General features: G+C 57.1%; 1 protein-coding gene across 5 annotated transcripts in view; it reads left to right on the forward strand.

The window, feature by feature from the left end:
- Positions 1–17,421, forward strand: part of RUSC2 (RUN and SH3 domain containing 2) — a 46,564-nt gene that overhangs the window by 7,086 nt on the left and 22,057 nt on the right. For 4 of the 5 annotated variants that reach the window (XM_035100752.2, XM_035100756.2, XM_035100757.2 and 1 more), the window contains exon 2: positions 13,660–15,642. In XM_035100752.2, coding sequence (XP_034956643.2) covers positions 13,764–15,642 — 1,879 coding nt within the window. In that variant the 5' untranslated portion in view covers positions 13,660–13,763. Of the gene's footprint in view, positions 1–3,455; positions 3,662–13,659; positions 15,643–17,421 lie in introns of those variants that run through there. The other variant, XM_035100754.2, reaches the window with a different exon arrangement.

A 17,421-nucleotide genomic window follows, 5' to 3' on the forward strand; every position in this document is an offset into this window, starting at 1 on the left:
ATTATTATTTATTTTTATCCCGCCCATCTGGCTGGGTTTTCCCAGCCACTCTGGCTGGCTTCCAACAAAAATTTAAAATTCATTAAAATGTCACACATTAAAAACTCCCCTGAACAGTTACAGGTAGGTAGCCGTGTTGGTCTGACGTAGTTGAAACAAAATAAAAAAATTCCTTCCAGCAGCACCTTAGAGACCAGCTAAGGGACCCAGGTGGCGCTGTGGTTAAACCACTGAGCCTAGGGCTTGCTGATCAGAAGGTCGGCGGTTCGAATCCCTGTGACGGGGTGAGCTCCCGTTGCTTGGTCCCAGCTCCTGCCAACCTAGCAGTTCGAAAGCACGTCAAAATGCAAGTAGATAAATAGGAACCGCTACAGCGGGAAGGTAAACGGCGTTTCCATGTGCTGCTCTGGTTCTCCAGAAGCAGCTTTGTCATGCTGGCCACATGACCTGGAAGCTATATGCCGGCTCCCTCGGCCAATAATGCGAGATGAGCGCGCAACCCCAGAGTCGGTCACGACTGGACCTAATGGTCAGGGGTCCCTTTACCTTTACCTTTAAGTTTGTATTGGTATGAGCTTTCATGTATCTGAAGAAGTGTGCATGCACACGAAAGCTCATACCAATGACAAACTTAGTTGGTCTCTAAGGTGCTGCTGGAAGGAATTTTTTTATTTTGTTTCCCTGAACAGGGCTGCCTTCATCCGACCTTGATAGTGTTTGGCACCTCCGACACAGGAGGTGGTTCACTCTTCTTCCCATCGTAAGAGAGAGCCTCTGCGGTTGCCAGAAAATGCAGGAGCGGAGAGGACTCCTGTGCCCAAATCCTGCTTGTGGGCTTCGCTTTGTGGAATCTGGTTGCCCACTGTGAGGCGAGGGGGGGTGGGCCATTGGCCTGATCCAACAGGCTCTTCTTTGGTGGGGTGTCTGCACATTTCAGTGTCGTGGACCCAGATTCCCAAGACTCACTCCTAGCTCTTCATCCCCTGAACCACACTGGATCTCAGCCCATCACGCTCCGGAAGGCTGTATGTGTGCCATGGTCAGTGAGGACCGCTCCATTAGGCACTGCCCCGCTGACCTTAGCCAGCCCTCACCAGCCTGCCCTCTTCCTTACAACCAGCCAGCAAGGGCCCACCAGCTTCCTCCTTAATTCCAGGGTTGTCCTTGTGCACCTTAGCAGGGAAGAGGACGATAGGGGCAAAACTAGAATTAGTTGCCTCTGGGTGGCAGGGCTGCAGGGCAGTCTCGAGCAGGTCGGGTGCCCTGGTACTGAGGCGTAGAGATTGCTCCCGCACCCGCGCAGCAGCGCAGCACCCAGCCTGCCGGCCCGGCGCCCTAGCACCCCTAGAGCCGGCATCGGCAGGGCTGGCCATAGGAGCCAACTCCAAGGGAGCAAAGGGTTCTTGGGCACCCAGAAAAATAGAATTGTGGGAGCTGGGCAGCCACAAAGTCAATGAAAAAAGCTGGCAGGCAGCAGCAGTACAGCTCTGCCCTCCACAGCGGGGGGGGGGGGCTCAGACACAGAGCCAGAGTGTCTCTTTGCTCTGAGTCTGAGCCTCTCCCCACAGAAAAGGGTTCCTCGCTGGCTGCCCCAATGCACCTCAGGCAGTAGAACCCTCAGGGGCAGCAAATCTGGATGTAGATATTTACTCCCCCCCTGGTTCCTGATGTAGATTTTCACTCACCCCTTAGGCATCACATACTCATGCTAATTCACTTCAATGGGCCTACTCTGCGTCAAACTTATTTGAATGCCACCCTCTGGCTCCCCCTGCTGTTGGCCTCCCTCCCTCCCTCCCTCCTTCCACCCTCTCAATGGGCACCAGCTGGCACAGCATCCATCCCCCCTCTCAAAAGTTCCGGTTTGCTCTCCCTCCTAGCAGCTCAGTTGTTTCAATCCTGCGGCACAGTTTTTGACTGTCCCCTGGAAACTTCCCCTGATGGCCCCTCCCAGCCCCTCCCCTGTGCTTTTTGGGGGGATTCAAAACTGCTGGGGGTGGGGGTGGTCTGCTCTGCGGTGTATTGGGAAGCTGTCATGTTTTTATATGTGTTGGAAGCTGTCCAGAGTGGCTGAGGCAACCCAGTCAGATGGGCAGGGTACAAAAATAGTAAAAATTTTGTTTTTATTATTTTCTTCCTCCCACCCCCAGTGATTGCACCAGGGCATAAATAGGACGTGCCACACCAGGCTATTTTCATTCCCTGAATGCAACAGACATTCACATGTGAGGGAGTGTTAAAAATAACCCCTTGGAGATCTGTTGCCACCCCTCCCCTCCCAAGGCCACCATTGCCCACAGCCCTGGGGCTGGAGAGAGCTTCCTGGGGGCTCCTCCTCTTGAAGCTGACCCCTCCTGGTGCTCACCCCTATGTGCCCGCTTACACATTTGCCCCCACCCCTCCCAGTCGAGGCTGCTGGGGGAGCCCTGTGGGGAGTGGATCAGGCCACCTCCTGGGTAGCAGAGGGCCTTCTTGGTAGTGGAATGCCTTCCCATCTGATGGCAAGGAAATGAACAACTATCTGACTTTTAGAAGACATCTGAAGGCAGCCCTGTTTAGGGAGGTTTTTAATGTTTGATGTTTTATCGTGTTTTTAATATTCTGTTGGGAGCTGCCCAGAGTGGCTGGGGATTGTCATTATCCTTATCATTAGTATTACTAGCAAATGGCCTTGCTTGGTCCTTTCTAGTGGGGCCCTCCTCTCGCGGTTCTTTATGCACCATCTATAAACAACCGGCCAGTCCTGCAGCTGGATAATTGTTGTTGTTGTTGTTGTTGTTGTTGTTGTTGTTGTTGTTGTTGTTATCATTATTTATTTGTACCCCGCCCATCCAGCTGGGTCTCCCCAGGCACTCTGGGTGGCTTCCAGCAAAGATTAAAATACAATGAAATGCACTGCAGGGGGGTTAGACTGGATGACCTTTGGGGTCCCTTCCAGCTGGACAGTCTATGTTCCTTTTTGCTCAAATCCCCTTTTGCCCAAATCCTGCTTGCTGGTTGCCCCCTACGAGGTGAGGATGCCAGACTAGGGGGGCCCTTGGTCTGACCCGGCGGGCGCTTCTTGACTTCTGGTGGAACCACCAGCTCCAGGAGCAGTCTATCGAGATGCCTAGGGTCGGGATATTTGGCCCCTTTGACAGCAGGAGGCTGCGCTGGAGGGGCCTCATCCGGCAGACACTAAGTTCTGACACTAAGTTCTGCCTGATGGGACGCGCGACGGCTGGGGTGCGGTGGGGGCCCTCCTCCCCGCGGCCCCCCAGGTGACCCAAAGGGAATCTTCTCCCGCGCTGGCACCAGCCACTTCTCGCTTTCCCAGGCGACGGCGCGCGCCCGGCAGGGCAGGAGCCAGGAGCGCGCCTCGCCCCGTTGAGCAGGCGGTGGGGGCGGGTGGCGACTCCTCGCCCGGGCTGTGCACCACCCCCTGCCCTCCGGCTGCCGCCCCGTCTCGTCCCGTGGGGCCTGCGCGGTGCCCCGCGCGCGAGGATCTGAGCCGCGGACCGCGGTCCCGAGCGCGACGTCACGGGCGCGGAAGGCGGAGCGGGCATTGCGCAGCGCCGCCGCATTGCCAGGGATGCAGCGCGGAGCCCGGCGGCGGCGGCGGCGGCGATAGCAGCACCACGGACGACGCCCGCCTTCTACCCACCCAGGAGCGGGGCCCCAGGTGAGCCGGGCAGCGCGGGGGGTCCCCGGGGGCGCAGGTGGCCCGTGCCACGTCCTCACTCGGCCCGCGGGGCCACCGGAGCCGGCCTGGGCCGCTCTCCCTCCTCCGGGCACCAGGCTTGCCTTACACACAGACTCTTCCCCCCCCCCCCCGGACCCAGGCGTCCTGCCGCTTGGCCGCCCGGAGCCCCGGGGGTCGTGGCGACGGGCATCCTCGCCTTTGTGCGCCGCCGCCGCTCGGGGTGTGGCTGCTGCTGCTGCTGCTGCAATCGGCGGGGGGAGGGGGGGTTATTTCGTGAGCGGGGGGGGGCTTTTTTGCTTTGGAGGGCTCGTGCCTGGCGGTTTTGCCCTCCCTGCTCCGGACCAGGCTCACCTGCAAAGGGAGCGGCGCTGCCGCCAGACAAAGCGAGCGAGTGATGCTGCCTGGAAGGGGGGGGGGGCGGAGACAATGGAGGCAAAGAAGGATGCAGGCTAGGGATGGAGGGCGAGGATGGAGGGACCACCGCCGCCTCCTCCTCCGCCTCCTCCTGGAGCCACTACCTGCTGCAGCCCCCCGACCCCCACCCCGTGCCTGGAGTTTTGACAGCTGCTTCGCAGCGCAGCCTGAGAGATCCCCTCCTCCACCCACCCCGGGGCAGCTGGAGATCCACCCGTCCCCAGGGACCGCGCCGGGCCGGCCGGGATCTGGCGGCGGGCGGGTGTCCTGCTGCTTCTTCAGCAGGTGCATTGCAGCTCCTCCTCGGCCTCCCCGAGGCATCCTCGCCAGTCAGGAGGCGGCCCGCCCGGCCGGGGGAAGGAAGGGGAGGCGGCGGCCGCTCGCTGTCCTTGCAGGCACCATTTTCTTCTCGCAAATTCCGGGAGCGCGGCCTGGGAAGAGCGGGGGGGGGGCTGACAGTGGGGGCGCGCAGGCTGGAGCTGGACGCGGGAGGGGAGGGGAGGGGGCGCTTTGGCCAAGGGGTCTCTCTCTCCGGTGCGTCTTTTTTTTTCTTCTCGAGAGTGGGGCGCGCGCATCATGATGGAGGGGGAAGGAAATATGGGGCTGGGGAGAGGGAGGCAGGCCTGGGAGCCACAGCCAGCCGTGGGGAGGGAGAGCCTCTTCCCAGGGTGCCTGCCCGGGTTGTAGCGAGGGGGTCCGGTGATGCCCTCCTTCCGGTGGCTGTTATTGCCTCCTCCCGGCAGGGGATGGTCTCGGTGGGCAGGAGGAGAGGGGGAACAGGGGCAGGCTGGCCTGGGGGGGGGGGCTTCCAAGCCCCGGCAGGTTCCTCCGTAGCCGGGAAAGGCTCCTACCCCTCCTACGGGGGCGAGCGTGGAGCCGGGCTCTGTTAGCATCTTACTTTCCAAAAATGTGCAGCTCTGTAAAAGTTAGTGATGATTTGCTTCTTTCCCGATGGGGTTTCATGCTGTGTTTGTTCTTTCCCACCCTGAGATTTTATGCTAAGGCGCCGGTAGAGAAACGTTTTTGTGAATTAAAAAGAACGTCCTTGACCCTGGAAAGAGGGTGGCAAAGAGCAGTGGCCTTGGCCTGGAAGGAAGCCCTCTTGCAGCAAGAACTCCGAGGGGGGGGGGTGTCTCTGTCTGAGAAATGGACATAATAGAGAGGCCTATTATTCAGGACCCCTGAGGGTTTGCCTGGCACTTGGGCAAGTCGAAAAGCCTCTGTTTATTATTGATGAAGGCTTCTCCTTCAGTTTCCTTCTCAGCCCAGGTCACTTTTTGCAGAAGCAACAGTCTCCTTTTAGGTCTCGCATTTTGCAGATGTTCACAGTTGTTTGATGCCAGAGAGCTGAGCTCAGCCATTTCCATAGCAAGGAGCTGATTTCCTTCATCGCCGTCATCATTTTATTATTTGTACCCCGCCCATCTGAGTGAGTTGCCCCAGCCACTCTGGGCAGCTTCCAACATATATAAAAACTTAAGAAAACATTAAATATTTAAAAGCCCTACGCAGGGCTGCCTTCAGATGTCTTCTAAAGGTTGCATAGTTACCAGTACTTATCTCCTTGCTATCGGATGGGAGGATATTTTACGGGGCGGGCGCCACCACCCAGAAGGCCCTCTGCCTGGTTCTTTTATATCCCCCCCTTTTTTCTCCCAGGCATCCGTGGTTCTCTCCCTCCTCATTTACTCCCCACAACAGCCCTGCGAGAGAGCTTGGGCTGAGAGGCAGTGACAGCCCCCAGTGGGGATGTGAACCCTCTGGCAGGACCTACTGGGGATGATGTCTTGACCGCTCCCCCTAGCACCCAGCACCACTCCGGGATTCCAGCAGCAATCCTGCTCTCGCCATGTAAGAACGCAAGACAAGCCTGCAGCTGCATCAGGCCAGTGGTAGCCCATCGAGTCCAGGATCCTGTTCTCACAGTGGCCAACCAAATGCCCCAATGGGAAACCTGCAAGCAAGCAGGATCCAACCACCAGAGCTCTCTCCCCTCCTGCAGTTTCCAGCAACGGGGGTTCAGAAGCACCTCTGCCTCCAACTCTGGACGGCAGAGTCACCAATAGCCCTCTCTTCCTCCATCCAGGTGGGTGGCCATCGCTGCCTCCTGTGGGAGGGAGTTCCGCAGTTTAACTGTGCTCCGTGGAGAAGTCCAGCTTCACTGGATGCTGCCAGCCTTCTCCTTGCACTCATGGACAGGCTTACCTGGCAGCTGCTTGACTCCAGGTGAACCTGCTTGTGTGTAGCAAGGCTGGCAGCTGTGCTGGCACAGTCATTGGCAGGAGGCAGATGTTGTCTACACTGACTGGCAGCAGCTCTCTTGAGCTGGGGGGGTTGAACCTGGGGATATTGGCATGCAGAGCAGGTGAGCTACCCCTGACCCAGGGCCTACTCCCTTGGATTCGGTTGAGGAACAGAGTTTGCCCTTTTTGTGGCTGAGGTGCCAAGTTCCTTTCTGCTTTCTCTCACAGAGACACTGCCAGTCAGAGCCAGCAGCACTAGGCTAGCTGGGCCAGTGGTCTCAGCAGCAGCTGGACTGCATGTCTAGAGGCTGCCATTCTCCAGGGGAAGTATGGTGTGTTGGATTGGGCATAGCTGCCCTAGGGAGCTAGGGCAGGTAGTGGCATCTCCTGGTCTCATACCTCTTCACAACAGCCCTGCGAGGCTGTTTCACAGAGGGGGAGACAGCAGCTTGGGGAATCTGTGATTCAGGCCAGGTGCCCTCTGCTCCCAGTTCCCATGTTAGATGAGGGGCAGGCCTGCTTAGGGTGGGGGGTGCCAGGCAGATGTGGCATTTTGGGTGCCAGCTGGAGACTTTCTCTGTTAATGGGTCAGTGTGTCTGGCTCTTAACCAGAAGGCTGGTGGTTTGAGCCCATCCAGGGATGGCTGTTGGCAGACAGAGCTGTAGGTACAGGGCGGGGGGAGCTGGCTGGTTTTATTATTATTTTTCCCAGGTGAAGCCTCCAGAGGGGCCCCATTGATGCTGCCAGCCTGTGGTGTATGCAAATGTGTGGGGGTTGTTGGTTTGTTTTTTGAAACTGGGTCTTTGACCTGCGTGAAATAAAGCCTCGTTTCGCCCTTGCAGCAGAATTCCTAAATGTAGACTCTTCCAACTCTACAATCCTAGGATTCCTCTTTCCTCTCAGGTGTGTTGGGTGTTTTTAGGTGCTCCTGGTAGGTTTTACTGCTTTTGGGGTTTTTTGAATGATTTAATTTACATGTGTTACATTAGTTTTGGTGTGTTTTGAAATTCTGCACCTTAGGAGGACAGAGGCTGGAGCCTGTCCAAGGATGTGTTCCATCCTTCCTCCCATAGAAATGCAAAGCCTTCTGCCCCTGGGGTAAGTTTCGGGGTCCCCCTGGCACCCTGATCCTTGACTTGAGATTTGCTGGGGCTCCAAGGCCAACCATTTCTCCCCAAATCCCCGGCTGGCCTCCTTGAGAGTTCCTGCAGCCTGAGGCCTGGCCTTTTCCTTGCTGCAAACAGGTCGCCCATGTGCCTCCGGCTCTTATGAATATCTTTGCTGCATTTCTGTTCTCCCCCTCCTCATTTCATCCCCACGACAACAGCCCTGTGAGGCAGGCTAGGCTGAGAGGCAGTGGGTTGAGCTCAAGACCACCCTCGTGAGTTTCATGGCCAAGGAGGGATTTGAACCCTGGTCCCCCAGGTCCGAGTCTGACACTTTTAACAGCTGCACCGCACTGACTCATCTTGCATGACCCTGTGATCTTTTTAAATGTGATCTTTTTAAATGGGGGCATTTTGCACAGGCTGTTCCCCCCTCCCCTCTTGCTGCCATTGCTCCCCATACCAGAAGCAGGAACCCCCTCCGGAGGCGGCACCCCTCTTCCGAAGCCCCTGAATACCCTTCCCCCACCTCCCTGCTTCTGAGCATACAGCCCCCCTGCTGCCACTCTGGGATTGGCAGAGCCTCTGGCGCCGAGGACGAGAGCTTTTTGCAGCGACCGTCAAGGGCGATGGTGGCTGCTCTGGGAACGGCCGCTTGGAGAGGCACCGCTGTCAAGGCAAGGAAGCTGCTGGAAGGGAGCGTGCCAGCAGCCCACACAGAGACACTCTTCTGTGCCATCCATGCGCACATGCATCCATCCATGCGCAGTTGGAGGCTGGGCTTCCCTCCAGCAGCCGTCGGGGGAGGTTTGGATCAGCCTCGCCTGAGCGGCAGCTGCAACCTTAACAGCTCGGTGCTGCTGCTGCTGCAGCATCTGTGGCCTGTTGATCCTTCCTCCCCCCCCCTTCTCCTGGCCCCAAGTGCGCAGAGCACACAGGCGAGACATGCGCAAAGTGCATTCCCCAGCCTGCCTGCCTGCTCTCTTCACTGAACCCAGCCTTCAACGGTTGCTCTGCCTTCTGAAGGCCCCAGTGACATTTAAATACATGCATTCAGTCGCAGGGATGGGGGATTTCTTGCTTCACCCAATCGCTGGCTTCTCTGCGAAATCACCCTCTCCTGTTGGGGGTGGGATTCTGAGCCAAACGTCCCACCAAAGTGCTCCTGGAGGAGTACTGTTTTTGGAGGGGAGCGGGGGAGTGAATGATACCTGCTCAGAATTGTGTAACACTGTTAAAGGCAAAGGTAAAGGTAGAATCATAGAATCATAGAGTTGGAAGAGACCACAAGGGCCATCCAGTCCAACCCCCTGCCAAGCAGGAAACACCATCAAAGCATTCCTGACAGATGGCTGTCAAGCCTCTGCTTAAAGACCTCCAAAGAAGGAGACTCCACCACACTCCTTGGCAGCAAATTCCACTGCCGAACAGCTCTTACTGTCAGGAAGTTCTTCCTAATGTTTAGGTGGAATTTTCTTTCTTGTAGTTTGAATCCGTTGCTCCATGTCCGCTTCTCTGGAGCAGCAGAAAACAACCTTTCTCCCTCCTCTATATGACATCCTTTTATATATTTGAACATGGTTATCATATCACCCCTTAACCTTCTCTTCTCCAGGCTAAACATACCCAGCTCCCTAAGCCGTTCCTCATAAGGTATCGTTTCCAGGCCTTTGACCATTTTGGTTGCCCTCTTCTGGACACGTTCCAGCTTATCAGTATCCTTCTTGAAAGGGACCCCTGACCATTAGGTCCAGTCGCGGACGACTCTGGGGTTGCAGCACTCATTTCACTTTAGTGGCCAAGTAGTACAGCTTCCGGGTCATGTGGCCAGAGCAGCGCATGGAAATGCTGTTTACCTTCCCACCGGAGCAGTACCTATTTATCTACTTGCACTTTGATGTGCCTTCGAACTGCTAGGTTGGCAGGAGCAGGGACCGAACAACGGGAGCTCACCCCATCGCGGGGATTCAAACCGTCGACCTTCTGATCGGCAAGCCCTAGGCTCTGTGGTTTAACCCACAGTGCCACCCACGTCCCTGTGTAACACTGTTAACTGTCCCTTAATCATAAAATCATAGATTGGGAGGGAATCTCAAAGGCCCTCTAGTTCACTCCCTGCAATGCAGGAATCTCCGCTGAGGAATCCATGATGGATGGCCACCCAACCTCTGCTTAAAAACCTCCAAGGAAGGAGAGGCCACCACCTCCCAGTCCGTTCCACTGTCAAACAGCTCTTACTGTCAGAAAGGTCTTCCTGATGTTGAGTCGGAATCTCCTTAACTTCTGCACAGTGACAGATGCTGAGCATTGCTAAAAATGAAAATTTCACTTGCTCACCCTTTTTTTCCCTAGTGGGGCAACTAGCAGATAGCTTTCAGGCCTGTGCTTCTGAGTTTTGTATTGGCAAAAATTTGTCTGTCTGTGTGTGTGTGTGTGTGTGTGTGTGTGTGTGTGTGTGAGAGAGAGAGAGAGAGAGAGAGAGAGAGAGAGAGAGAGAGAGAGAGAGAGAGAGAGAGAGGTGTGTGTATTGTTCAGTTTGATTGTGTACTTTTTGATGTTTTATTGGTTTGTGACTGCTTTTGTTACCTTTGTAATTATCCAATATTTTTCTGTGTTGTAAGCCACCTTGAGCATGGTTTTAACTAGGGAAAGGTGGCATGCAAACAAAATGATCTATGTATGCAGGGCTTTTTTCCAGCCAGAACTCACCAGAACTCCATTCTGGCCCCCCTCAGGTGGGCACCATGGCCATTCTAAAAGAACAAAGGAGGAGTTCAGGGTGAGTTCCAGAACCTCTTTTTCTAGCAAAATAGCACTGTCTATCTCCACCAATTATTATTTTTTTAGGCAGCAGTTTAGGGGTGATTTGGTGGAGAGCTCACCACTTCATTCATCTGGTTGGCCCCCAATCCCTGTTTATGGATTCTGATTTGTCACCCTACTGGTTGCAAATTCAGAGCCTGGTGGTTGCTTAGCTGTGGGATAGGGTTGCTCCGAGGGTCTTGAAAGCGGTGCATGATCTTGCAGGTTGGCCAAACCCTCTCCTGCCTGCCCTCTGGCCGCCAAAGTTCATTCCCATTTTCCTTGCTGCCTGTGAGACAACAGATTCTGTTTTTTTATGCAGTGCCCTTGGTGTAGTAGCTAGCGCTTCGGAGGCAGTGTGGTGCAGTGGTTAGAGTGTGGACTCAACCTGGGGGCAGCCACATGAAGCCCACTGGGTGACCTTCGGGGGGGGAGCCACCGTCTCTTAGCCTGACCTACCTTGCAAGGCCGTTGTGAGGGAAAGTATATGTGCCACCTTGAACTCCTCGAAGGAAAGTCGGGGTGCAAATTTAATAAATAACTAGCATAAGCAAGGAGGACCCTCTTGTGTGTCGTGATCAGCTGCAGAGGCCAACCTTTGGGCTCCCTTACCTGCGGAGATGGTGATGGGGGGAAGTGGCCATTTTGGGGGTGGGCAGCACATGGCCTAGGTGCCTTCTGCTCACAGGGACAAACGTGGATTACTTTTGGGGTGAAAAGGTGTCCCACACGTTCCACTGCTCTTGGTCTCTAGCTGCATTTTAATTGAATTTTTACCCATTTTGCTTTTTCACCTGCCACGGTGAGTCGCCATTTGGTCCTGCTGCAGCAAAGGCTTCTTGGCTGCGTGCGCATGATTTCGATGCATCGCTAGTCAGGGATAGAGAGGAGGGGGCAGAGTAGTGTCTTTGGGCTAACCTTTGGCTGGACTCCGCCGGTGTCCAATGAGGCAGGGCCAGATCATCATCATCATCATCATCATTTAATTTGTATGCCACCTTTCCATAGTTGAAACAAGGCTCAAGGCGGCTTACAACATAACAAGATTTACATAATTACCAACATAACAAAAGTCATAAACAATAAATAAAACACATCAAAAGGCACACAACCAAATGGGGGGGAAATTCCACATGAATCATAAAATCTAAAACTAAAAAGACAACATTAATATCAATTACAATTTAAAATGACATAAATAAAAAATAAAAACAGTTTTCAAAAGGAGCCCCCTCTGTTGAGCAGCAGAAGCAGTCCTTTCTGGAGCCTGTCCACCACCCCCACCACCCCCCACAGACAATGGCTCTTCTGGGCTTCATGACATCATCCTGCTAGGGGTGAGTCAGCCCTGGGCAGGGCTGTCCCGTCCCCCCGTCCCCCCCGCCGGGCCACCACCCAGCCATGGATGCTTTGGCTGAGATTCCTAAAGCCACAAATCACCATTTTTTCTTCTTTAAATGCCTATCAGAGATGCCCGTGGGGTGTTTGACCCAGGCCAAGGGGTTCCCCACACCTCAGCTGAGAGTTTGATCCATCCCTCCCAAACTGACATGTGGTGAACCACAGACTAGGAGACAGTTCTAAGCACGGGGCTAGAGCCTATGAATTTCCAAGCAGAGGCAGGAATAATTTATCAAATGCTCTTTATTAGGAAAGCAAGGACAAGGCAGCCTGTGGACAGCTGCTGCCTCGGGGTTTCCTTCAAGAGGGGACACAGTTCCTCCCCCATTTCCCAAGGGCACAAGGCTCTCGCTGGTTCCCTTGCGTCACGTGGTCTTGCTAGGTTCCCACGGCATCCCATTAACCTAATTTCTGGTGGGGGCAGGAGGTCATCGCGCAGGTAGGCATCTTCCCTAATGGAGGGGACGCAATTTCAGCTTGTTCCAGGAAGGTCCGTTTGCCAAGGGGTCCGGCTGTGAGACGGGCACTCAGAAATGCTCTGACAAGAGGCCAGGAGTCTGGCGGTTGGCAGGAGTAGCAGGCAAAGAGCCTCCAGGCTGGGCTTCTCCAGGAAAACGCTCTTTGCTTCAGTTGCCTCTGGAGACGGTCCATGCGAGGGAGCAGCTTCTGGCTCTTGGGGGTCGGAAGCAGATCCGTGGCCTTGACAGGAAAAGGGTGGTTTTGGTGCAGAAGCACACGGGGTGGGGGGGGGGGACATCGACTCAGCTGTTGTCATGGGATGCTGCAGGTTCCAGGAAGGCAAAGGGGAAAGACACCCAAAGGCCTTGGGGTGACGTGAGTAGGGACTGGAGAACTGGAGGGGTGGGGGGGGGGGCTGTTTTGTGCTCTGTGCATGCAGGGAAAGAAGGTGTGACCAAGTGCAGATACGGCTGAGGTGCAGGTGGGGGGAGGGTGAATGACCCCAAGATCCTCTTCAGGAGCAACAAATTTACTTTCTCTTTTAATTATTTGCTCTAGTTTCTTTTAGTGTAGTGGTTTTCAACCAGTGTGCCGTGGCACCCTGGGGTGCCTTGAATGAAGGTCACGGATGCCACAGAAAACACTAGCCTCCGTCCCTCTTTCCTTGCCTCCCTCTTTGCATGCTCTCTTGCACGGCTGTCGCAGCAGCCCTGGCTACAAGCTCCCCGGGGGAATGGTGCCTCTGGGGTTGGCCAGGGGGTGCTGGGTGCTGAGGCAGCATCAGAGTAAGCAAGCAAGCAGGCGGGCAAGGGAGCCCAGCCAACCAGTCTGCCAGCCCTTGCTGTTGGGAAGGGAGAGAGAAGTGGGAGGCCAGGCAGGCAGACAAGGGCCACAGCTGGCCTTTCTTGGGCTTGCGGTGTGCAAGGCTTGCCTGGGAGCTGAGTGCCCGGTGCTGAAGGGGAGCCTGGCAGCGCCCACTGCTGCCACCCAAGGCAAGGCGTTGGCCTCACCTTCACCTTTGGCCTGTCTCCATTGGACCGCTGAGACTGGGGACATCCTCTTCCCAGGCCCCTGGGGGGGGCAGTGTGAGGAGGCACCTCTCCTTGGGGCAGGGGGCAGCTCAGAGATGAGGGGCAGTAGCAGCGCCTGCCCAGAGGACTCCCAAGGAAAGGGGAGAGGAGGCTGAGGGGGTTCGAAAAGGGGTGGGGGCTGCCAGCTCTGCAGGCAAGGGGGGGACCTCACTGGGCTCCTGGTCAAGGGAAGCATGGACTCAAAAAGGTTGAAAACCCCTGTTTTAGTGTCTATAGGTTTTTAGTACTTTACTGAGGACTGTTCTGAGAAAGACTGATTTACCAGTGATGGTGATGGTCTCTCTGTTGTAGTGCTGAGCCACTTTCCTCCCCTGGGGGCTCACTAAGTCTCTTGCTGAGTCCCAGGGGCTCATCAAGAGTTCTGAGCAGGGGGCACCCGAGGTGGTCCAGGCCAGGAGCCAGCAGGGGGGCCCTCCTTTGTTTCCAGGCTGCTGACTGCTTGCTGTTTGTCTCCCTCCAGGTGCTCCTTGGATGCTTGGATGAGATGCGCTTCTGCAGTCCCTCCTCACCGGAATCCTTCCATGGGTAGCCTGGGGACCGCGGGGGTCCTGGAGAGTGAGGGTGATGGATAGCCCCCCCAAGCTGGCCGGCGAGACGCTGATTGTCCACCACATTCCCCTGGTGCACTGCCAGGTCCCCGACCGGCCGTGCTGCGGCACCACCAGCAAACGGGCCAACCCCTTTGGGCAGGCCGACTCGGGGGCCCTGCGAACCGGCTCCCTCCCAGAGCGGGACCTCTCACAGGCCGACTCCCTGCTCTACAGCACCTTGCTCCAGGCTCCAGAAGCAACCCTGGCCCCAGGGGAGACGCCCGAAGAGAAGGAGGCCCAGCGCAGGGACCTGCCTGCCCCCGGTGCCAACAAGCGACAGAACCCCTTCCTGCTGGGTGGCAGCGAGACCCAGGACCTCTGCGAGGATGAGCTGGGCAAGGCCTCCTTCCACCTCCACGAGCTGGCCCTGCCACCCTTCCGCCTGCATGAGCTGGCCCTGCCACCCTTCCGCCTGCACGACACCAGCCCCGTCGTGAAACCCTGGAGCGGCAGCCCCCGTGCGGACGTGGTGGAGGGGCAGGAGGAGGAGGAGGAGCTCTCCCGCGAAGATGCCCGCAAGAGGAGCCGCCTGGCGCCTGAGCTGATGGAGCTGGATGAGTACGGCTGCCACCGCGCCGAACCCTCCAGCTTCTCCTTCGAGCAGGAGTGGGCCAGCGACGGTGAGGAGCTGGCGCACAGCCGGGACGCTCCCCGCAGCCGGACGTGCAGCTGCTCCAGCGCAGAGCTGCAGCGCTGCTGCTGCTACAGCCTCTCCAGCCAGTCAGAGGCCCCAGACCAGCCAATGGGATACGTCAGCGACTCCTCCTGCAACAGCTCCGACGGCGTCCTGGTCAATTTCAGCGCCCTCTACAACAAGATGAACGGGCACACGCACCCCAACCTCAACTCGGGGGCCCACTCCTGCGACGACTCCTCCTCCGGAAGCCACTCGGACTCGGGGGCCTTCTACCTGGACTTGCACTCCTCACCCAGCGAGCCAAAGGCCCCCGGTGAGCCGCACCAGGCCTGCGGGTGCCACCACGCCTCCTCCCCGGTCTTGGACGCCAACTGCAACTCCTACCCCGCCCTGTGTGAGCCCTGCGCCTCGGAGGCCTCCGACCTCACGGCCTGCTTCCAGAGCCAGGCCCGGCTGGTGGTGGCCACCCAAAACTACTACAAGCTGGTGACCTGCGACCTGTCCTCCCAGTCCTCGCCCAGCCCGGCCGGCTCGTCCATCACCAGCTGCTCGGAGGAGCACCCGCGGGGCAGCCCCCTGCAGCCCACCGAGTACTACCTGTTCCAGAGGCCCGATGCGGCTGACAGTGACACGGACTGCTCGCGGGCGGAGTCGCAGGGGGAGGCCGAGAAGGGCGCCATCGAGGGGCAGGTGTACATCAATGTCTCGCCGCCCACCCTGGCCGGCCCACGGAGGCAGCGGTCCCGCAGCTATGACCGCAGCCTGGACCGCAGCCCCACCGGGCGCTTGGGCTCCCTGGAGCGCATGATGAGCTGCCCGGTCAAGCTGAGCGACGGCCCTGCGCTGCCCTCCCAGGGCTCCCCGCCCAAGCGAGTCACGTCCTTTGCGGAGCTGGCCAAGGGCCGCAAGAAGACGGGCTCCTCTCCCCCGCTGCGCACCAGCAGGGACTCTTCCCTGGAGTTCTCCCCGATCCCCGAGTACCAGAGGGACGGCCAGGCGGGGCACAGCCAGAGCCTCCCATCCCACGCCCTCAACCGCAGCTGCGAAGGCTACTGTGGCGCCGAGAGGGGGCTGAGCACCCCCAGGAAGGGCATGGGCTCCAGGGAGATGCCTTCCTGCGGGCAGGAGGGGCCTGGGCAGCCCTTCTTCTCCGCTTTGATGGAGCCGGGGTCTGCCAGCGGCCTTGGCCAGAAAGACATTCGTGCCCGAGCTGATGGTAAGCCTCTGCCCTGGGTGACTGGCCTGCTGCTTCTCCCTCGCAGCCGGTGGATTGTGCGTGTTTGTCTGAGGGCCAGAATGTTGGAGGGGCAGTCAGCTCAATGTCTCCTCCTCCTGGAGTTAGGCTAGATGGCCCTTGGGGTCCCTTCCAGCTCAACAATTCTAGGATTCTGCGAGGTTTTTAAAGAGAGGTTGGGTGGCCCCCTGTCAGGGATGCTTAAGTTGTAATTCCTGTGTTGCAGGGACTAGATGGCCCTTGGGGGCCCCTTCCAACTCTAGAATTCTGTGGTTCTGTAAACATGGCTTCCCCCAAAGGGCGATGATGGGCAAGATGACCAGCCCTCGGGGCAAGCAGGGGACATTTCCTCCCAGGCCAGAACATCCTTGGGGGTGAACTGGGGATCCTGATCTGGACTGGAGCCACTTCTTGTCTGATGGGGGGTCTGGGAGGGGCAGCGCGGCACGTTTGTGGCTCCCCAAATGGGTCGGCCGGCCACCCAGGAAGGCTCAATGCTGAGGGGAAGACTTTGCCTGCAGTGGGGCTGGACCATGTGGGGAGCTGTGGGTGCACCCCACTGTCCCTGATGATGCCCTAGAGGTGAGACCAGCCGTGAGGCAGCAGCTGCAGGCATTTGGTCCAAATTAAAGGGCCTTGTATTCTTAGGTACTGAGAGGTTTGTGTGGTGGTTTGGGGAGGGGAGGGGTCCCTGGGGACGATGGCCAGAATGGCGTTTTCATTAGAACAAATGAAGAGCCTGCTGGATCAGGCCTGTAGCCCCTTTAGTTCTCACAGTGGCCGACAAGAGGCAAACAGGATTGAGGACAAGAGAGCTTTCCTCTCTGGCTATTCCAGCATTGCGGCCTCTGACTGGGGAGGCCAAGGGTCGCCCTGGACAGCCCTCTTGCCCATGAAGGTGTGGCTTGGGCACTTGGCAGGCTGTGTGTTGGCCCGGGATGCTGTGGGAGACCCTGCTTGGTCTGGGGCTCAGCGTTGGAACAAGGAGGAGATTCCTAGCAGGGCTTGGCTTTCTTTTGACATCCCCCTGCCCAAAGAAACAACTTCCAGAGGTTTGCAATGAAACCTTTCTCCTGATTTCTGTGGCCTGCTTGATGCCACCGCACGACGTAGTTTGCTGAGGATCTGAAATGTGCCCACAAGGGCCGGGTCCCTGGTTGGTCTTGCAGTCTAACGGCAGGTGAGCAGAGAAGGAAGGGAGGTGGTAGCTCTGGGGGTGCAAAGAGCCTCCTTGGGAGAGGAAGAGAGAGGGGCAGGCTTTGCTCGGAAGCCGCACAGCACCCTCCTGCGGCAGAAACGGGCCCAGATCCCAAAGCCTGCCCAGCATTTGTTTTACGACTCCTCTCAAATCCTTTACTCTCGAGAAGGTGGCTTGTCCAATCCCCCTGCCCCCTGCCAGGGTGATCCATGTTCAGGAACACTTAGACCAGAGTCTCCTCCACCAGCCCTTTCATCCCCAAGGGATGCATGGACATTCCCTAGATCAGGAAGGCTCCCAGCCACAGGCTCTCGAGGCTCCCTGGTCCTTCCTGGCCCCAAGGGCAATTTCACCTTCGCTCTTCTCTGCCCGCACTCCCTTCAGTTTGGGGCCTTGGCACCCCCCCCCCAAGTCTGCTTGCTTTTTCTTTTTCTTTTAAAAAAGTTTTCATTAGGGTTTATAAAGAAGAATACAAAGATTATTGTCAAATATTATTTTTCCCCCATTTGGCCAAACTAAAACATCTGAAGGCAAAAAAGAGAGAAGAGGAGGAAGGAAGGAGG

This window comes from Zootoca vivipara, chromosome 11, assembly GCF_963506605.1.
Source record: "Zootoca vivipara chromosome 11, rZooViv1.1, whole genome shotgun sequence".
Taxonomy (NCBI): domain Eukaryota; kingdom Metazoa; phylum Chordata; class Lepidosauria; order Squamata; family Lacertidae; genus Zootoca; species Zootoca vivipara.